Source organism: Rattus norvegicus, chromosome 10 (genome assembly GCF_036323735.1).
Source record: "Rattus norvegicus strain BN/NHsdMcwi chromosome 10, GRCr8, whole genome shotgun sequence".
Taxonomy (NCBI): Eukaryota; Metazoa; Chordata; class Mammalia; order Rodentia; family Muridae; genus Rattus; species Rattus norvegicus.
The window spans coordinates 73,486,863-73,509,275 of NC_086028.1; the positions used below are offsets into that span (position 1 = coordinate 73,486,863).

The 22,413-nt window shown below is 47.6% G+C and overlaps 1 protein-coding gene across 2 annotated transcripts; it reads left to right on the top strand.

Moving 5' to 3' along the window:
• Positions 1 to 7,554: 7,554 nt before the first annotated feature.
• Mrps23 (mitochondrial ribosomal protein S23) lies at positions 7,555 to 17,134 on the top strand. Of its 2 annotated transcripts, XM_063269401.1 has the most exons (6): positions 7,555 to 7,887; positions 9,065 to 9,445; positions 10,123 to 10,293; positions 15,487 to 15,564; positions 15,770 to 15,896; positions 16,287 to 16,610. In XM_063269401.1, the coding sequence occupies exons 2-6, from the start codon at positions 9,402 to 9,404 to the stop codon at positions 16,398 to 16,400; spliced, it is 534 nt and encodes a 177-aa protein (XP_063125471.1). In that variant the 5' UTR covers positions 7,555 to 7,887; positions 9,065 to 9,401; the 3' UTR covers positions 16,401 to 16,610. The 2 variants fall into 2 exon arrangements, with proteins under 2 accessions (XP_063125471.1, NP_001101759.1); NM_001108289.1 differs by lacking the exon at positions 7,555 to 7,887 and having other exon boundaries at positions 9,376 to 9,445; positions 16,287 to 17,134.
• Positions 17,135 to 22,413: the final 5,279 nt, after the last annotated feature.

Sequence of the window (22,413 nt, forward strand, 5' to 3'; positions counted from 1 at the left end):
TCCGTGTACACACCTTGGCATGTGCATGCAGGAGGGCACACACAATTGTAATAAACATAAATTAAAAAAAACAAACCAAGGGGTTGGGGATTTAGTTCAGTGGTAGAGCGCTTGCCTAGCAAGCACAAGGCCCTGGGTTCGGTCCCCAGATCTGAAAAAAAGAAAAGAAAAGAAAAGAAAAAAAACCCAGCAGGCTGGAGAAATGGCTCAGTGGTTAAGAGCACTGACTGCTCTTCCAGAGGTCCTGAGTTCAAGTCCTAGCAACCACATGGTGGCTCACAACCATCTGTAATGGGACCTGATGCCCTCTTCTGGTGTCTGAAGACAGCTACAGTGTACTTACATAGAATAAATTAATTTAAAAAAAAAAAAACCAGTTCCCAAAGCCCCAGAATTATATAACATGTTTTAATTCAAGTGTCTTATGAACACTATAGCTTTAAAAGTTCATAGGTCCGAGATTCACACTTTAGAATGCATGTGTCCTGGAGACCCTGGGGTACTGGGTTTGCAATTCAGCCTGGGAATTTGATTGTAAAGTCTCAGGTGGTTCTAATAGATGGCAAAGTTCTGAGAGCCATGTGGCATTTTGCCCATTAGTATAACAGAGACTGAAGGGGATTGTAAGTACAGCACAGGGTGAGGGGTAGGGGGAGAGACATTACCAGGTTAAAGGGTGTGAAGACCGGACCGGAAGTGGAGACAGCCTCTACCTGACCACAGCCCTCAGCCCTTGAAAATCATGTTCATCTGCACACGTAAAGCTCCTAGAGATCACACATGCTCCTGAATGTCATAAAGTGATAAAAGTCTTCTGTAAAAGTTCTGTTGGATTCCGAGCCTGCCAGTACCCCTGGCCCTTCATACATTTTGGCGCTCCTAATGGCCTAAACTTGCAAGGAAATCATGGGAGCTGATACTCAGTGTGTACAGAAGAACTGGTGTGTATATGTCGGAGTCTCAACTTCTGTCCCCTGGTTGTCTTGAAGCACCTGCTTGGAAGCGGGGGATAATAATCAGAGAATTTGTCCTGAAGAGGTAAGGCGTGAGGTACAAGGATGATAGCAATTACTGGGGGTTCACTGTCTCCCAGCCACTCTCCTGGGGTGCTTCATGTGTTTCATTGTACCTAACCCCGCAATGAGAATATGAAATCAGTATTACCCCCATTTTTACGCACCAGGAAATGGAGGTGTAGAGGGGTACAGAGATGAAGTTGGGCCTCTTATATGATCTCCATCCTTAGTAAGCATCCCTGGATTTGAACCCAAGCAGGAGAATTCCAGAGTTCATACCTAAGTGCTAAGCTACCTGCTGGGGGACAAGAGGGGACAGGTGACAAAACCACTTCCCAGAATAGCTGTGACCCAGCAGAGTAGCCGGAACTCCCCGTTAGCATTCTTTATCTGGGTTTCAAAGCAATCTCTTAAGCATGCCTGGCAAGCCGCAGGCCTGCTATTGAGAGAGAAGCCTGCGGACTCCTTATGCCCATTATCGCAGCATAAATTCATTTGTTGGACTAGTGATCTGGGCCAGCTAGGAGAAAGCTCTGGTGAGGCGGGTGGTGGTGGTGGATGAAAAGGGCCTATGTAACCCTACTGCCACCAGGCGGTCACTTTGCAGAAGCGGATGTCACTGACCACAGAAAGGAGGAACGTTTTTTTGGCAAGAGGCCATACAGATCGAGGTTCGTTCATTTAGCCACATTTGGTGAAAATTGCAAAACAAAGCTGTCTTTAAATGTAAAATATCACTGAAGTGGTATAAGCTTCAGGACTCATAAGGCAAGCCCTACTCTACCCGAGGGAGGGTGTGGGGGAGTGGGGCCCAGTCAACCTACAGTTGTCAATTCTAGATGTGTTGTTGTTGTTGTTATTTTATTTTGTTTCAGGGAGGATCTTACTGTATAGACCAGGCTGGCCCCAGACTCAGAGATCTGCCTGCCTCTGCTTCCCAAGTGCTGGGATTAAAGTGTGTGCTAATCCTCAGAATCATTAATTAAAGGGGGCGGAACATGTCAAGAGGATTATTCAAGGGACTATAGCATGAGCCTGCCTTGCTGTGACCTTATCATTCAAAGTGTGGCCTAGATGCAGAACTCTCACAACGCTAGAACCAAGAAAACCCATTCAAACTTTCAATATAAACTTGAGAAAGCTAATTGTCCTATTTGCAGACTAGCAGAGTGGCTGTCATCAACCCAGAAGCTTGTTAGAAATGCAGTTCAAGCTCCCAATCCAGACCCACCTAAACAGAATCTGCCTTCTCAAATTCCCTAGGAGTTTTCCCCCAGATTCACAGGCCCTAAACTGCTGGGCCGTAAAAACCCACAGAGTGACTAATTAGCATAAACACCTATGGAATGTCAAAATAAATAAATAAAAAAAACACCTATGGAATGTCGCTCAGGCTCAGCTCACTTCTCTTTCCTGGGCTGTGGAGAGGAGAGAGTCACACAGACCTCCAGGGCAGTTATGGGCACAAAGCGTTGCTCTGTCTGTCTGCTGGAGTCTTCTTCAGGGCAAGCCTCCGTTAGCGGAGGGTCACTGTGAACCAGTAGATGCAATTTCACGGTGGAACGCTCTGCTCCTAGGTGTGGAGTCCTCAGAGATCATCATCAGTTATGGTCACTGTACAAGGGCTTTGCAGCATTAATGCACTGACTCTTTCTTCACAAGGTTCTTTCGACCCCTGCCTCTGAGACAGAATCTCCCTATGTAGCCCAGGCTATTCTGAACTTGAGATCCTCCTGCCTCCACCTCCCAAGTGCTGAGATTCCAAGCAGGTGCCAACACTCACAAAAAGCAGGCTTTCCATTAGGTGCTGTGGCTATCTCTATTTTACAGAAACAGCGGAAGCCTCAGAGGATGATTATAAGTATTTATTCATTGCTGAGGCAGTGGACAGCCATAGGTAAAAGTGGCCAGGGACACTCAATGCATGGTGAGGTAGGAAAATATCTCCACACAGACAGTGTGTCTTGGCAAGGCCGCAAAGGGCTCAGGTGGCCATGCCAGATGTGTGCAGGCAGACAGACAGGCAGACAGGCAGGCAGGCAGGCAGGCAGACAGGCAGGCAGGCAGACAGACAGACAGGCAGGCAGGCATAAGTGGCCTGTGGTTACTACAGCCTCATTTGTCCTAACTTGGCTTTATTTATCTGTGCTGTTCTCTAGAAAACTCACTAAGAACCAATGGTGATCTCTGCTCCAGGCTGGGTGTGGGCAGAGACAGGCCCAGTTCCTGCCCTGAAAGAGGTCCAAGGAGATAGACTCAGACAAGTAAACAGGCAGAATTGAGAGGGAAGTTGGGGCACTAACCCCATGTGGCTGGTTGTGGTGGGGGCTGCAGACATGGGCATCCTAGAGGGCCTGCTTAGCTAGAAAGGAAAGCAGAGACCAACGGCCTGCAGAAGAGCAAAAGGACCACACCCTCCTTTCCCTGCTGTGCCCTCCTCACCTTAGACCCATACAGTAGAGGAGTGTGAGTGAGCGAGTGTGTGTGAGTGAGTGTGTGTGCGTGTGTGAGTGTGAGAGTGTGAGTGTGTGTATGTGTGTGAGTGAGAGAGTGTGTGTGTGAGTGTGAGAGTGTGTGTGTATGTGTGTGAGTGAGAGAGAGTGTGTGTGTGTGTGTGTGTGTGTGCGTGTGTGCGTGTGTGCGTGCGCGTGCATGTGTGTGTTAAGACAGGGTCTCTTTCTGCAGTCCAAGCTGGCCTGGAACACATTATGTACTCCAGGTTGTGCAACCCTATAACTCTTATGCTGGGTATGAATACATACTATTTCTTTTCTCCCATTTAAAGCAATTGCTGGGGGCAAGGAGACGGCTCAGCAGGTGAGGGCACTTGATACCAACCTGGGGCACCCAAATTCAGTCCTTGGCCTGCCTCTACCCAGAGAAAGTAGAGAACCAATGCCCATGGGTCACCTTCTGTCTCATATGTCCTGTACACCTCTCATAATGTTTTAATATTTAAATGAAGCAGTCACCTGATTATCCAGTGAACCCAGTTCTCCAGCCCACAAGGTTAGAGGTTAGGCGTTCTCATGATTTCAACAAGAGGCTGGCATTTTCTGTGTTCTCTTTGTCTGACAACTTCCCATGCACTACTTAAGCGGGGGTGCTATTTACAAAGATGTTGGCAGAATATAGGGAAGCCATGTGGGATGGGTATGTAGACTGGATGCCAAGAGCAGCACAGTTCAATGAACTGAGCCAAGTCTGAGGGATGGCTCTGCAGAGTGGCTCAGGGTAGGCTATGAGACCTTACGTTCTCAGAGTGTGCAGGGTTGGAGTAGGAGATGGGACAAAGCTCACCTCCACACTCCTTCCTTCTGCTCCCTGCCAGGACCTTCAACCAGAATCTAGCTGGAAGCAGAGAGCGAGGGGTCTGGAGGGCGCAGCCCACATACGGAAGAAAGCCAGGCTCCTGCAGTGTAGGGCGAGGTGAAGGGTGGCCGAGGGTGGCTATAGATCAGCTGACAAACCGGAGTGTTCAGCTCGTACTAACCAATGCTACGGGCTGAACTGCCTCTCCTTCAGTTCATACAGTGACGTTCTAACCCTAAGACTATGACCTCATTTGGACATAGTCTTATAGTCCTCCAGCAGCAGTTGAGCTGAGTAAATAATCACGGACCTAAATCCAATATGACTGGTGTCCTCATACGAGTTTAAAATGCACATATCTTTGCTCACAGAGAAAAGACTATGAAAAGATGAAGGGAGGATGGCCAACATCTACAAGGTAGAGAATCGCACTACAGAAATACCCAGCCCCAACCAACATGATGGTGTGTGCCGATAATACCACTGTGAATGGAGTCAGAGCTCAGAGAATTCCAGAACGTTTGGGGGCAGCCTGAGCTACAGAGTGAGTTTAAAGCCACTCTGTATATAAGGATGTGTAGTGAGATTGTCCTCTCCCATCCCCAAGACAGGGACTTGAATAGCCTACCTTGGCCTCAAAACTGCTTTGTGGCTGAGGATGACCTTCAGCCTCTGATTTTTTTGCGTCTACCTCTGGAGCCCTGGGATGACTGTCACACACCATCATGTCCTGCTCTATTTGATGCTGTGCTTTGTACAAACTACACAAGCCCTCTACCAACTGAATTGCATGTCTAAACTCAGCCCATCTCAATAAACCACCACGGCCATCGGCACGGTGGCACATACCTTTAATGCCACCAGCACTTGGGGGGCAGGTGCAGGTAGATTTCTGTAGTTCCAGGTCAGCCAGGCTACTTAGTGAGACCATCTATAAGCAGAACAGCAGCAGAATAACAGAAACAAGCATGGGGCTGAAGAGATGGTTCATTAGAACACACACTGCTCTTGTAGAGTCAGGCGAGAGCTTGTGTCTAAGTGCTAAGTGGAAAAAAACAGATAACCTTTCAGGATTGGAGGGGGTGGAACAAAACAATTTCAGGTCCTGTATAGGACTGTAATCCAAGCCACTCTAGATGCTAAGCTAGAAGGATTACAAATTCAAGGCCAGCCTAGGTAACTTAGTGAGCTCTTGTCTAAGTAAAACGTGAGAAGAGGGCAGGGGTAGGTAGGACTTAGCAGCAGAGTACTTGCAAGTGATGTGCTAGGTTCACTCCCCCTCTCCCATAAGGCCACCTGTGCCATCAGCTACACTCCCAGATGACTTCACGACAGTGACACTATAACCACCATGGGACAGTGGCTGGCCAGCACTTATTGTGTACCCTAGCCCATCCCTTTTTAGCCTAATCTAGAAGACAGAGAGCTTCAACTCTCTGTTCTTTCTGTTCACAGCTACCCAACAACTTCGTCTTGGGTTATGAGTGAGCACGTCTTGGGAGTGGACTTCTGATCAGCCAAGTCCCCACATTTCCTGAGTCTTCCTCTCTGCCCACCAAAATTCTTTTCTTTCTGTTACATAAAGGATTAAACATGGCAAGTAGATCTGATGCCTTCTTCTGGTGTCATGAAGACAGCGACAGTGTACTCACATATATAAAATAAATCAATTAATAAATAATTCTTTAAAAAAAGGGGGGGGGCTGGAGAGTTGGCTCAGTGTTAAGAGCACTGACTGTTCTTCCAGAGGTCCTGAGTTCAAATCCCAGCAACCACATGGTGGCTCACAACCATCTGTAATGAGATCTGATGCCTTCTTCTGGTGTCATGAAGACAGTGACAATGTACTTACATATATAAAATAAATCAATTAATAAAAAATTCTTTAAAAAAACATGGCGGGGCTGGGGATTTAGCTCAGTGGTAGAGCGCTTACCTAGGAAGCGCAAGGCCCTGGGTTCGGTCCCCAGCTCCGAAAAAAAAGAACGAAAAAAAAACCAAAAAAAAAAAACAACAAAAAACAAAACAAAACAAAACAAAACAAAACATGGCAAGTAAATTTCAAAAGCTCAAGATGGACCGACCACTCCAAGATAATTTAGAGAGCCCCACCACCACACACACACTCTTGTAATTTCTTCTGAATTGAGAAGTTTCATCTTTGACTTTCCTCCATGAACTTGGAATAAACCTTTCTAATTCTTTCCCATCAAAGGCTGTGTTAGTTTACAGGGGCAGGCCTTGCAGGGAGAAGGGAAGTGTGACTCTGGGCAAGGCTGGCAGATCGCTCTGAGACAGACAGAATTAGAAAGTTGTTGAGGGCTGGGAAGGTTATATTTAGCTAGGAGCATGTTTACTCCCCAGAGCTGACTACCCTAGATCTCAGGGACTAGAACCTTGAGCCTTCACAGTGGACCCAGGGTCAGAGTCTCTTTTCTTTCTTCGTTTTTAGATTACAAATATGGTTCTGGTGTATAGGTAGTGGACTTGAATTCATGCATCTGTTTTTTTTTCCTTACACACACACACACACACACACACACACACACACACACACACACACCCCAGACAGGATTTCTCTGTGTATCTCTGGCTATGGGGAATTCATTCTGTAGACCAGGCTGGCCTCAAACTCAGGATCCACCTGCCTCTGCCTCCCAAATGCTGGGATTAAAGATGTGCACCACCACCGCCTTGGTGATTATTTCCCCCCCCGCCCCCCCCATGTATGTAATACAAGTACCACTGGTCCCTATTAACTCCAGAGGCATCAGATCTCCCTGGAGTTGGAGTTACAGGTTCTTGTCATGCTAGGAACTGAACTCAGGTTCTGTGAAAGAGCACTGCTTTGCCACCTCTCCAGACTCGGTCTTGAGGTAGCAGAGATGCCTATCTCTCAGGCCAGGCCTGGGGTCATTGCATCTCCTGCTTATGGGGCCAGTTTTGTTAAGGCCTTTCATCTCCCCAGTCTTCTAATCCCGGCTAGTTAAGGTAGCACTGCGGGATACAGGAAAGCCCAGGCTGCAATCAGTTGCATATCAGACAGAGGTACTTAGGTTCCCCAGGCTTTGCTTTCTCATCCATAATGAAGGTGATAATAGCCACCCTGTGGGTGGGAAGAGTTATCTGTGAGATAACAAAAGTGGCAATAGCTCTGAAAACTTTCGCCGCCTTCTTTTCTGGGACCTCCCTAGAGTGGGAGGGTTTTGACGTGACTTCATGCTCTTTCCTAAGGACAAAGAAAGATAATGGGCTCCCTTGGAGACCTCTTGTGTGATTCAAAACATCCATTGGGGCATAGAGTTTACATATGAATACAGACGATCTACAAGGCAAACTCTGAGACTGGAATAAAGAGGAAAGAAGAAAAAAGAAAGCACACCTCTGAATTCACCCTTGCCTTTTTGTCTCCGGGATAACTGAATTCACAGTGCGGGATTTTATCCTCCTACAAACGCTGGCACCTGTGAATGTTTTCCTTTTCCCTCTTATAGATTGGGGTCCCACCCACGGATTTCTGCAGTGTTTCATTTAACCACAAGCCACAGGCATAATCTAGGTATGTAAATACAGAGGGTCCTAGTTTGTTAATTTACTAGGTGCATAGGGTTTTATAGAATGCACGAATCCAAATTTTCAACCTCTGCTTTATTTTGAGATAGGGCCTCTCTCTATACAGCCTTGGCTTTTCTGGAACTCACCACGTAGCTCCGGCTATCCTCTAACTTACAGATGCTGGCTATCTGCCTGCTTCTGTATCTCTCGTGCTGGGATTAAAGGCGTGTGTTACCAAGTACTGTACTACTTTTCATTTGATGAAATGTTTTGCTGTTCTGTTTTTCCCTAGACAGCATTTTTCTGTGTAGTCCTGGCTGTCCTGCAACTCCATCTGAACACCTGACTGGCCTCAAATTCAAATTCAGAGATCGCCTGCCTCTGCCTCCTGAGATATGGGACTAAAGGTATGAGCCACCACCGCCCGATCATGTATTGAATTTTAATTAATTTTATATGTATCAGTATTTTGTGTGCATGTAAGTCTGTACACCATGTACATGCCTGGCGCCTGCAGAGTTCAGAAGACATCAAATTCCCCGGTCTGGGGTGAAAGGTGGTTGCTAGAACTCGAATCTGGGTCCTCTAGAAGACAGTCAGTGCTCTTAACCGTTGAGCTTTCTCTCCAGCCTGATGTTTGATGTTGTTTTTTTAAAATCTTGTCACTACATTCAAGAATGATGATCCTTGCACAAATACCCTGATGAAATTTCTACAGGGTGCTTCTCCCTTGGAGGGACAGATATCCTCCAAACCCATACTTTGAACAGTTGTACAGTGACAGACTACGTACCCTCAGATTTTGAGTTTCTTTCTCCGAATGCGTTAGTTCTGAATGCTTTCGCTTCTTAAAACTCCAGCTCTAGCAGGCGGGTGAGGGACGCCTCCAGCGGAGGAACCGCGACTTGCAGGCAGCTTTCCACTGAGTGTGAAAACAGACTGCTCCAGCGATCCTCACTTAAGGTGCAAGGCCGAGGGAGGAGGCCTGGAGGTTCATGTCACTTGAAAAAGTTACTTTGCCTCTCTTTGGGTCTCAGCTTCTTTTTGAGTAGTGTGAATGGCTAAGATTAGGCCCAGTCGAGGCTGGTGGCTCTCAAATGTCTGATTGGCTGGCTGCTCCTGACTGTAAGGATGTGCCTCATCCCTGCGATCCCCACAGTGTATTCCCTTCTCCCTGCCAGACCTGCTGGAGTGCAGGAAGCTTTGAGAAGAAAGAAGAAAGCAGGCGCCACACTCAACCTTTCCCCTGGACCGGTCGTTCGTTTACTACTCTTGCGCATCTTTGGAGCACTCCCGCTCTTTCGGCTCGGGAATCGATTGTTCGTGTCTGAGCCTCCCTCACGGAATACCAGAGCGCTCCCACTCAGCCCATCGTTTGCTTCTGCCTGATTCTGCCCTCCGGATGACGTTAAAGAGGGATTTTAATCCTTGGCTCGGCCAGCAGCTGCTTTCTCCTTCGCTAGTTTGCTGCTGCTTCCGTTTCCGGCAACAGCCAGCGACTTTCTACTCTAAGTGCCCATGGCGGGGAGCCGGCTGGAGACGGTGGGGAGCGTGTTCTCCCGGTGCGTGCTATGAATCGGGCTAAGGCAGGCTTCCCAGCGGGTCACGACGCTCCTGGCATAGCCTGAGAGGATGCAGTTGCGGATGTCCGAGCCGGGTGATGCCCTTGGCACGGAATCTGTGTGTCTACGTTCCCTTGGATTTCTATTCTGTCAGATTGTGTTCGCCACCCATTTCGGTGTAGACCCTATACAATAAAGAGGCTGAAGGGCCTGACTGGGCAGACTTTGCTTTTCCACTATGGAACGGTGGGTGGGCTGGGGGTTGAGACCCGAGCAAGAAGATCGAGTGGCTTAAAGCTGAGTGTCGTGTAATCTTGGCGTTTTAGGAGGCGAGGCAAAAGGATTGCCACAAGACCAGGGCCAACCTGGCATCGTAACGAAGTTCAGGCCAGTGAGGCTACTGGCAGACTTTTGTCAAAACAAAAAGCCTGCGTGGACACGCTGTAATCCTAGCACTGGGGAAGTGTAGGGAGGCACTAAATTCAAGGTCTTCCTCAGCTACATTCTGAGATTAAGGCTAGCCTAGGTTACATGAGAGCTAACCAACAGGACTTAACACTGTGGTCTTGCTAGGTTGCTGTGGGTTTTGGCCATGCCTCCTCTAGGTGAGAGGTTCCTTTTGACTCACCTCTACCAATCTGCTAACCAGCTGACCTTGGTTCTGTTCCCTCTCTAAGGACCAGGGATCTGATGCGGGCTGGGGTGTTGAAGGAGAAGCCACTGTGGTATGACATATACAAGGCCTTTCCACCTCTGAAAGAACCTGTCTTCCGAAGGCCTCGTTTGCGATATGGCAAAGCCAAAGCTGACATCCAGGACATCTTTTACCGAGAGGATCAGATTCGAGCGTAAGTGTCTCCTCTGTAGTGAGCAGGACACAACAGACTTTCAGAAAGGAAGGCTTGTGTAGAAATCTGCTCACAAGCTGAATCAGGGGCTTTCTCTGTGGAGTTGGTCTTATATTGCGAGTAAAATCATGACATCACAAACACACACACACACACACACACACACACACACACACACACACCCTCCTGTCCCGTGGTGAGAGGAAACAGAAGTTCTAAGAAGTGGAGTCTGGAGACCCCAAACTGACAATATTGCAGATAAAGTGTCTGTTTTATATGAGGTACTTGGTCAGCCCTTGACAAACATCAGCTCATAGACTTTATTACTCTAACCTTGTCTTCGATGGCACATATCATTGCTTCTGTTTTATTCAAGAGAACTATCAGGTTCAAGGAGGTTAACCACCTATGGCTACCTCAGAGGGTGGCAGCTCTGAGAAGTCACATCTGGCCCCACACTTAAGGTGGTGCTATCACATTAGCAGCTTTGGAAGTGGAAATAGGAATGTGGTCTGTGGATTTAATGTCTAACAATCATTGAAACCGCTCTGGGAAGGATGCTTTGAAGTTCAAAGCACTTACAATAATCATGACTAGAAATTTGAAGGAAAATGCCTGCGTACTTTATTTCTTTAGCATCTATTTCTTCCTTTTTTCCTCTTGAGAAAAGGTCTTGGTCTTCCTGCCTGTGCTCCTGGAGTCCTGGTGTTATAGGCTTGTATCGCCATGCACAGCATATTTAGTACACATTTATTGTAGAAAATTGAGAAACAAAGGGATAGCATAAGGAAGAAAGCGGAGTACCCACTGCCCTCTTCTGTGGTAGTAGTTTGAGGCAGCTCCTGGGACTTAGCTGTCACTTTGAAAACATTGTCCCCACATATACAAGTACACTGTAGCTGTCTTCAGACACACCAGAAGAGAACATCAGATCTCATTACAGATGGTTGGGAGCCACCGTGTGGTTGCTGGGATTTGAACTCAGGACATCGGGAAGTGCCCTTAACCACTGAGTCCTCTCTCCAGCCTGTCCCCATAGTCTTGTTTAACATTGTAAGGCAAAATACTAGCATATCAGAGTTGTGAAGGTGAAGGAAATAATGCTTAAAAGCATTTTGCTATTTTTAAGATTTTTAATAACTTGTCTGTTGGTGCATGTGAGTGCCGGCTCCCTCTGGAGGCCAGAGGTCTTGCAGTTTCTTTGAAATAAAGACTTATTTCTATTTTATGCATTTGAGAGTTTTGCCTGTACGTTTATCTGTGTATTGTGTGTGTTCACTGCTGGAGGGTGTGAGATACCTTGAAACTGGACTTAGAGGCAGTCGTGAAGCTTCTGTCCTGGGTTCTGGGGACCGTCATAAGTCCTTTGGAAGAGCAGTAAACTCACTTAACTCTTGAGCCAGCTCTCCGTTCCCACAATGCCTTTCTTAGTGTGTAGAAGTTGTTTATTTCATTTTACAAGTTTTCTCTTGGGCTTTCTGTCAAACACTGCCCTACATGTGTTAGGCACTAAGATATATATTCCCATCTACCAACTTTCCTTTTTGGTGGCCTAATTACCTTTATTCTTGGAGTTTTGAGGAAGATCTTTTTCAGTAAATTCATCTTGAGTAAATAAATCTTACTTATGTTTAGTCCAGGATAACCTCTCTGCCTGACTTCTGGGATTTCAAGTATGTGATTTTGCCTCTGCCTTTCTATTGTCGCCGCTGCTCTTTGGTTTGTCTCCTTTTGTTTTTTTATCATTTACCACATTGATTTGTTTTGGGTATGTATATGTGTGCACTTGCACACATGTTTGTGGGCATGCGTGTGGGATCAGAGAACAGCTTGTGGGAGAGGTTTTTTTCCTTTTAGCATGTGAGTCTCAAGAATTGAACTCATGTATCAGGCTTGGGGCAGTTACTTTTTTACTCATTGAGCCATTGAGCCATGTTCCTGGTCCTAGGCCCACCTTTTTTTTTTTTTTTTTTTTTTTTTTAAGTTCCTTTCAAAGTACTATCGGGTGTTGTTGACACAAGTAAAAATATGTGTTATTTAATTTGCCTTCCGCTCTCTATAAATGATGTTGGAAAAATGAACTTTTTTTTTTAAAAAACTTTGTCTTTTTTTTTTTAATTCATTTATTATATATAAGTACATTGTAGCTGTCTTCAGATACACCAGAAGAGGGCATTGGATCTCTTTACAGATGGTTGTGAGCCACCATGTGGTTGCTGGGAATTGAACTCAGGACCTCTGGAAGAGCAGTCGGGGCTCTAAACCGCTGAGCCATCTCTCCAGCCTGAAAATGAACTTTTTTAATACACACACACACACACACACACACACACACACACACACACACACACTCTGTATGTATACCTGCATGCCAGAAGAGAACATCAGATCACATTATAGATGGTTGTGAGCCACCATGTAGTTGCTGGGATTTGAACTCAGGACCTCTGGAAGAATTGCCAGTGCTCTTAACCACTGAGCCATCTCTCTGGGTCCACTGTTTTTCTTTTAAATAGTAAAGAGAACTTCAGCTGTCACAGTCTAGGTGGGCATGATAGCTCACACATGTGATCCCAGCACCTGACAGGTGAAGCAGCTGGAGTTTGAGGACAGCCTGGGTTACACAGCATAACTGTTTCATACAACCGAGGGCTGTATTTCAGTGGTGCAGTGCTTACCCAGTGTGTGTGAGGCCTTAGGTTCTTCAGTCTCTTGTTCTGTCTCCCTGACACCCTACCGTAAAACCAGCAAAACCCAGACCTACCATGGACCATGTTGTGTCCCACTCAGTGCCATAATCTCAGTGTCCAGCCCAGTTCATGGCCTGTGAGTTGTTCATAACCCTCTGTTGATGAAAACATTAGTGCTTACTGACTGGGCGAATCCTCTGGGCTAGCCGAAGACACCAAAAAGGGAGGCTGAGGAGTCAAGATTGAGCTAGTGTTTTGGTGTTTTGTTTTTTGAGACAGGGTCTTGTTCCAGTGGAGGCCGAGGTGATCTCAATTTTGTTCAACTTCTTACTTTAGTCTCCATGGTGGGGGATTACAGACATGAGCTACCACACTCTGCTCTCTGTAGCATTTCCTAAGGTAGTAGAACAAGTATGTTTTGCTCCCTAAGATTTTTCAAACACTTCTGCTTGGGGTTGATGCATGTACATGGTCCCTTATACATTGCTTCTTTGTGCTTTGCTGTGCCAGGAGTTGAACTCAGGTTTGCCCACACACCAGACAAGCACTCAGCCACTGTGCCTCCTCAGACCTTTTTGGTGGTTTTCTTTTGTTTAGAGACTCACTGTGATTCCTGGGCGGGACTTACTGTGTAGCTCAGGCTGGCTTTGAACCTGGGATATCTCACACTTGAGAGTGCTGGCTTCTTGCTTTGTCCTTCCTCGGGAGAGAGCAGAGGGAAGCACGCCTGCCTCTGTCTTTCCCTCAGGCCCCCAGTGTGTTTTCTTTAAGGGCTGTATTTGTGACCTAATGAACTGCCAGAGCCCCCATCTCTGCTCTTATACCTTGAGGTTTCCCCATAGGAATCTTTAGTTCAAAGCAACGACTGCAGAGACCATGGGCAAAGATCACGAACACTTTAGAGACAAAGAATCCAGTTTGCTTTCAAACTTAAAAAGAAGTCTACTGGCTTTCTTTTTCTTTTTTTTTGGGGGGGGGTGTGGGGGTGGGTTGTTGTTGGTGCTAATACTATAATTAGTTGTAATTTTCAGTTTATCAGTTTAGCAAGGGTTGTGAAATAGGAAAATAGACACTTGTATATTGGAAATTTTAATTGAGTGTAATTTGTTGCAGTTGTAAATTTGAAGCACTTGGGCAATTTAGAAAGTTTTTTTTGTGTTTTTGTTTTGTTTTTCAGATAAATAAGCACCTACTTTGATCTCACAGTAGGATTTTTTGCGGATTTATTCCATGGGCTTTCTTGTACACAGCACTCGTAAGGACACGTGTTCTTGCAATAGTCTTGATGGCCAAGGGCTAGAAACAGTTTCTGCAGTCATGTGAGAGAATTCCTTCTCAAAACCCAAGTGAGGGCCGGGAGTGTTTAGTGGTTCTGGGCCTCTATGGGGATGATCAGAATGGTTTGGAAGGGCCAGCAAGATGGCTCAGCGGGTCAAAGCTGCCAAGCCTGATGACCCGAGTTCAAGCCCCAAATCCACATGGAAGAAGGTGAAAATCTATCTGCTCCCTAGACTGTCCTCTGACCTCTGCTCCCGTGTTGTGACATGCACACACCTCTACACATTGGTAAACAGATTGTAATAGTTGTGTGACTGATTGTACCAAATGTCACTGGTCCACTGATGAAGGTTATTAAATTTTTTATTATATTTTATTAAAATGGGGATATGCATGTATGTACATGTATGAGTACACGCTACAGCATGCAGGTAGGAGTCGGAGGACAACTTAACAGGAGTCCTCTCCTTCCACCATGTGGCTTCTAGGAATCAAACTCAGGCTGTTAGGTTTGCTGTCTCTAAGCCACCGCAAAGGTCCAACAAAGATTAATTTTTCGATGTACAGATTCTTCCCCAATTTAGAAGAAAGGGAGGGGGCCCCCCTTCTTTGGGTTGAAGGATGTGGCTGGCGACTTGAGAACGGTAAGAGCACTTGCTGTGGCAGTGCTGACCTGAGTGAGTCTCCCGTGCCCGTATGGAAAGCTGTGCATACCCACATGAGTCTGTGATGGCCGCCCTGGGGGCAGAGGGAAAGCAGGTCCTGAGAGCTGACCATCCAGCCATCCAGCCAAAGAGCTGAGCATCCCGGCCAGTGAGTGAGAAAGAGACCTGGTCTCAGCCCTAAAGTGGAGAGCTGTAGGGGAAGACACTCGATGCTCTACGATGGCCTGAACACTCTGCGCATGTGACACACAGACACACACACACACACACACTCTGATACATCTGTAGTGTTATCTGTTGGTGAGGTATTTCTGAGTGTGGTGACGCATGCATGAATCTGGTCAGTGTTCTCTGAGATGGGAACAGGGAAGTTGGAGGGCAGAAGGATGAGGGAGCCTTAGTCCTCCCTGAGGTTCCTTTGTCCGCTTGATGTACGTGTTGTTCTTTGACTTAGGCTCCGTAACTTCTCAGGTCTAGCAGTTATTCCACTTTCCCCAGCTCCACGGCTCCGCTCTCCATAGCCTATAATAGGAGATTCATATTGTTTCTATATTTTCTAGGAAATTCTTTTCAACCTATGGATCTGGTCACAAAGCTATTGATCTGTTCAACCCAAACTTCAAGTCTACCTGTCAGCGGTAAGCATTTCCCAGGCCTGAGTAAATCAAGCTCCCCTGGGGGTGCAGATGTGGTTTTGAGGAGTTGTGTAGAGTTCTCCTTCAGTGGGGGTGCTTCTTGAGGAGGGGTGCACCTCTAGGCAGGTCTCTGGGCCCTGCTTGGTCTGTATAGCAGATGTTGCCATAGCCCCAGCACAGGCCTAGTATGGGCTGCTTGGAATTCTAGGTTTGTGGAGAAGTACACAGAGCTGCAGAGTCTTGGAGAAACAGATGAAGAGAAGTTATTTGTAGAAACGGGGAAGGCTCTGTTGGCAGAAGGCGTCATTTTAAGACGAGTAAGAGAAGCAAAGACTGTGAGTACCTAATTGTCAAAGCTGTTATTGTTGGGCTGGGGGTGTAGCTCCACAGTAGCATATGTGCCCACTTGCACACATGCACACATACACACACACACACACACACACTTCAGTTGGTGTTGCCTCTCTGTCCATAAAAGGAGTAGTTTGCTTCCCCAATCCTTGGCTCATGCCTTAAACTCCAGGTCAGATACTGTTGTATTAAATATCCTGGGATTCTGCGGCCACTGCTTGGAACAAGTGGGTTGCTGTTAGGCTCTTGAGGATGTAGTTCTATAGACATCTGTGTGCCTGGTCACTGGTACACTGGCAGTATCTGAGATACATGCTTCTTCCTGGTCTTGTAAGCAGGATGACTGTGGTCACATTCTCTGCAAACCCTGACAGGTCAATGTGAGACTCCAAAGTTCATCAGAAGGAAATGACCCTCTGGAAGAAGATGGCCAGAAGCAGCGTGTGCAGGTGAAACAGGAGCCAGAGACAGCCTCCTCGCCCCCCTGAGGCCCCTCAGTGTACTGAGCGTGCCCACCACCACTGGCCTAAGACGTTTGGACTCTGACGGCCTCTGTCTGTCAGGCCTGTGTGCCTTCTCTTAGTTCCTGTCCCTGGGTTGTTCTAAGTCTCAGTACTGTGGCTTAAAAGTGCCAGTGTTGTGAACTTTTATTTCAAGACATGGTTAAATAAAGGGTTCTCCAATGCTTCCAAAGTAAATTTACTCTGAAACTGTAAATAACACCAGGAAACCTTTAAAGGTGCCTCGTGCTGGCTGTGGGCCGCCCACAACTGAACTCGCTGTGCTTCTTGTGTGAATCCCTCAGAATTCTACTTGGCCACATGGTGTGGTTCCTCGGCCAAGTATCTGCAGGTGATGTTTGTACTTTTTGCTGTAGACCTGTTGGCTGCAGCTTGACAGGCCTAGCAGAGGCACAGCCAGCAGCCACTGCAGTCAGACCGAAGGCCTGTGTGATGTGGACAAAGACCAAATCCAAGACTTGAATGTCACGGGTTGGGCTAAGAATGTTGGAGATGATTAGCATGAGCTCACAGCTCATGGACTGCCTAGAAAATGTTTGGCAAATGAATAATGATCACACCTAGCTACCTAAGGACTGTTTTTCGTAGTCACTGAGTTTCTGGCAGGGGTAGGGGCAACTGATTCAGAGGGTCTTCCCCACAAACACCCTTCCTTCCTGGTGCTGCTTCATCATGTGGTGTAAATGAGATATCCCGTTGTGATTTAGCTCTCGTATTTGTGGGTAGTTTCCGACACTCCTTTTCTTAAGCCTCTGTGGCTTCTCTGCAGTTCTGAGTGCAGGTCTATAGCCTGTCCACCTCATGCATGTGGTGTGGGTGAAGATAAGTCTTGTAACTGAAGTGCTTCTCTGCTGTGTTACCCACTGCTTCCGGCACTGCTGCTGATATGTGTCCTCAGAATGGGGGAGTCTCACCACGGAGGAGCAAAACCTCATACATTCAAAGACAGTAGACACCTATTGGGTCCCAAATGTCAGGTTAGATGTTGGGGAAGAGATGGCCCTGGTTGCAGGGGTTGTGGGTAAGACAGCCCCAAGGACAGGAGATCTGGCCCTGCCTCTCACCAGCTGCAGCACTCGGGAGAGCAGACCCTGCACCTTGCATGGGCAGCACAGTAGAGCTGGCTCTGGTGGCCTGGGTGTGGGTGAGCTGGCCCGAGGGCATGAGAGCTGGATAATTGGCCCTACCCTTTGTTGGCTGCTAGCATTGGGTGAGCTGGTCAGGACAGTGCTGGAGAGCTCACCCTGGGTAGTGTGAGTGCAGGAGAGATGGCAGTCAGACTAACCTCATCTACCACCCAGGCCTAGATCCAGGGCTTTGAGTTATCCCACCCCAACATCTACCCCATCTATGAACTGCTGGAGCACATGAAGGAGTCAGTCCTGCAGATCCAAAGCTGTAGGATTTCCATGACACGGAAACAACAGGATACCCAAGAGGAGTCCTGGTGAGAATCCAGTTTTGATAGTGTCTCAGAAGCCAGAGGCCTTGAACCAGACTAATGACTCATTGCAATGACCATTTGCAAGCACGAAGTGTATACCGTGGGACACGCACCAGGGTCAGCTATCCTACGCTCATGCCCTTACAGCTGGCCCACATGCAACCTACAAGCAGGGTCAGCTCTACCGTGCTGTGCAGGTGAGGTGCAGGGTCTGTTCTCTGAGGGCTTCACCCTATGAGAGGGAAGGCCAGATCTGCTGTCATCCCCAGCATTCCAGTGAAAAATGGGAGCCAGCCCACATGTGCAACACTAGTGCCAGGAGACAGTGGGCCCCTGGGTCCAGCCAACTACCCGGCTTAGCCTTTGAGCTTCAGGCCAAACTAGACCTGACTCAAAACAAACAAACAAATACCCCAAAAAACCCAACCAAACCAAAACAAACCAAAAACCCAAGGAGGCCGGTGGCACTTGAGGAATGACACTTGAGGCTGACCTGGCCTTCACATGTGCACATACATCCACTCACACAAGGACCATGGTGAAGTTCACGGGGGTGAGGTCCACCTTGGATTAGCTTTGGAATACTTCATAAGGGAACATGGGAAATACTGTGCTGGAATTTTGGCTACTTTATGGGTTTCTGTTTCTACCATTCTCCACCCTTATCCCTTCCAACACTGCAACACAAGGGAGGAGAGAAAGAAGGCTGGAGGGGAAAGGGAACTGTCAGTCTCATTAGACTACTTCCTGCTGACCTGGGGCTTGAGCTCCTTGGGGCTGTATTGATCCTTTTTGTTATGATATCTCCGACCACCAGCAGCAGGGGGAGGAGCAGCCACTGCACCCCTCTGGGGCTCTTGCATTTATACACTTGCAAGAGTCCCCAGAGTTCCAAATGTAAACTATCTGCAGCTGGCAAAATCACACCCCTGCCAGAGCACGAAGCAAATCACAGTCACCTGCTGTGGGCAACCTGAAGCGTCCTGTATCCCACACCTGGGATTAAAATAAACACACATTCCTATAACATTTCTACATTTTTAAAGAAACCCAAATTCTCATTACACTACTCAGGCTTTATGGTTTCAAATTCAAAATGGCAGCTCTGCTTGGTATCTTCATGGTTCAGGCTGAGTGTCAATGTTCTGCTGGTCCCCAGAGGGACTGCACTCACGTGCTTCACTATAGTTTGTGAGTCAAGCCTCCGGCCCGTGCCCAGCACCAAACTTCCTGTGGCCTTCAGCTTCAAGCATTCCTTTCCTATTAAGAACAAACAAGGGCAGACATGCTCACTTTTGTAGCCACTGAAGCATTGAACAGCTTTTCAGAAGCAAGCTCTCCTGAGGGCTGGCAGAACTGAAGCTGAAAGCAGGTGTCCAGGCTCCAGTGACATTCGCAGAAGACAAGCCTGAGACATTGGGTCTTTCTGGAAGCCCCCGTTTGTACTGGTGTCACCTTGTGCTCATCCCAGCCGACAATATATGTGCAAAGGTTGCCAAGACTTCCAGTTGTGAGGTGAGTTGAAATGGTGGATACACAGCTTCCTGGTCTTCTCCTGGGTATGGATCGCTGTTTTGAGAAGTGACAAGAAAGATGTTTGGACAGACAGGCTGGGATCAGATTGTGATAGCCTTGGCAGTCACACGGAGGAGTCAGCTGGGCAGGAAAGTGAGTGGGGAAGCCATGTAGTGACAGCAGCATCCAGCTAACAGAAGGCCCAGGACTTGGGAGGGAGAGATGTGGAGCTAGCTAGTCCCAACTGCAACTGTGAGTGACCAGGAGACTGGTAGTGTGAAGAAAGAGCCAGTGAGGAAGGAATAGGGCTTTAATTCTGCCTGGTGGAGATGATAGCCCAGTGGCCAAGTGGCAGGGATATATAAGGAATATATAAATGGATAAAGGAATGGATAAGTACTTAAGGAATGGATAAAGTCACCAGTAAAAGAAGAAGATGCAGAGTTAGGAGAATGAATGAGGTAACAATGGTGGCGGTGACAGGACACAACCCAGGGTGAAGTATTCTCAGTTAAGGGTAGGAAGAAGAACCCTAACCCTAATGCTAATCTTTTTTTTTTTTTTTTTTGGTTCTTTTTTTCGGAGCTGGGGACCGAACCCAGGGCCTTGCGCTTCCTAGGCAAGCGCTCTACCACTGAGCTAAATCCCCAACCCCCCTAATGCTAATCTTAACCCTAACTCTAACCCTGAGGCAGCAAAAAGGAATCTAAGCCAGGAGCTGAAGAGATAGCTAAGTAAATGGCTTGCCTTGCAAGCATAAAGTCCCGAGTTCCAGCTCCATGACCCATGGTTTAAAAAAAAAAAAAAAAAAAAAACCTGGGCGAGGTGGAACACACTTGTAATCTCAGGGCTGGGGAGGTAGAAGTGGGCGTATCCCTGGAACTTGCTGGCCAATCAAACTAGCTTACTTGGTGAGTTCCAGGCCAGTGAGAGTTTGTCTCAAAAGAAAAGTGGGCGGTGCTCGAGAAAGACCCCCTGAAGCTGTCCTCACCTCACATTGCACACGTGCCTGCACCTAATGCATATCTGTAGTATCATCACTTAGGAGGCGGAGACCCGAGGATTGCTGCAAGTTTGAGCCAGCCTAGTTTTTAAAAAAACACAGTCGGGCTGGAGAGATGGCTCAGCGGTTAAGAGCACCCGACTGCTCTTCCAGAGGTCATGAGTTCAATTCCCAGCAACCACATGGTGGCTCACAACCATCTGTAAAGAGATCTGATGCCCTCTTCTGGTGTATCCGAAGACAGCTACAGTGTACTTATATATAATAAATAAATAAATCTTAAAAAAAACACAGTCATTAAGTCAGAATGATAAAGCCCCAGGGATCCAGATGTGGCCCACTTGGAGTCACTGGGCCGCGTCCAGTCTCTTCAGATCTCTTCAGATCTGGCTGTGACCAAGCCTGACAGGAAGCTGAACTGGGTTGGCAGTTTTTTCGAGTCTGTCTAGTAGAGAGGGCACCTGACACAATGTGGCCCTGAGAGTGGAGGCCTGCTGCGCAGACCACTGCCAAAGCAGAGCGTGGGAGAGTGGGAGTGGGGCAGGGAAACCAGAGCTCTCTCTTCCTGCTCTGTGCTCTCTCTTCCCGCTCTGTGCTCTGGAGAAGTTCGTCTCAGAGATGAGTCGGGTCCCAGCCTCACTTCCGGGTGAGCTGTGGGCTGCCGGGCTGTTTGGGCTGTTTCAGTGAACCACTTGGTGGAGGTCACCTTGGCTGGCAGAGGAAGGGCAGTTGCCCTCCTGTGGGAAGGACAGGAAATGGTTTCCATGTCGCTCCTAGGGTAGTGCTCAGTGTGGCACGCTGGCCTCTGATTGGATGTGCCTAGCTCCAGGGCAGTTTCTGTGGAGATGCCTCACCAGGCAAGTGGCTATTGCTCAGGCACAGTGAGTAGGTTGCTAGGGGAGGGTAAAGGAGGCAGAGAGTGGAGTGTCATGTCCCCTAAACATGTCACCATCAACCAGCATTGCTTCCTTCCACCGGGAGATTGCAGAGGGAGATTTTGTTGTTGTTGTTGACTTGCTAAGCTGACAATCACATTGCATTTCAAGCTTAATTTTACCCTTGATTGACGCTTTTCCTGGGCTCTAACTTAAACACCAGTCACCTGACCTTCTCGCTGCTCAGTTCTTTTAATTAAAAGATGGTTCCAAGCAACAACGAGTAGGGGTCCATTTATTATTTATCAAGCATTTGCCTTCCAGCAGTTAGTGAAAGGTCACTGGCTTCAGCGGATGCTTTGTTTTTTGGTGAGCAGCTTAGATGAAAACAGATAGACCGTCAATCTTGGCTCCCTCCTGTTTGCTCACTGGCAGGACACTGTTTAATAGTCATTGTGGCATTTAGGATTGCAGGCCTCGGAATCATGCAGAAAAGTGCATGTGCGTCCCTTGCCAGAACACTTCTCCAAAAGTAAACATCAGGTTGTGATTATGGTTAATAATGAGATATTGATTGTCTGAAAATGTCACCGCCCCGGAGCAGTCGGCTGCGGCACCACTAGGTGGCGCTGCGCTCTCGTGCTGTTCAACTAGAAAGCTCGTTTTATTTCCTTGCCTCCGGGCCCCTTGTCTTTCAAGGTTGGCAAGTGTCCTTGTGAAATAACGTTCTGGCTGAGATGTAGGAAGCTGAGGACCTGGGGTGCTATTGGGATGGAGCAGAGATTGAAGGGAACGGGCCACGGGACAAATGACAGAGGCCTGAGGGTGTATGTGTAAAGGGGAGGGACTTGCAGCTCCTTGTACTATAATAGGAGCGGGAGAGGAGGGAGCTAACTATGCTGGGCCCCTGCAGACTCTGCCCAGAGCACTGCTTCCTAACCTTCTTCACTCAATGACACTTCTGCAAATTTCATATAGAGCGAGAGGGAGGGAAGGTGTAGGTAGGAAGGCAGTGGGGAACAGTTCCCTGGACCCCAGGGAACAAAAAGTCTTACCTATCTTGTGCAGGGAGGGGAATCAGTGACCCAGGAACCCCAATTTCCTAAACTGTAAGACAGCACTCGTAGCTCTCCCCCATGGAGT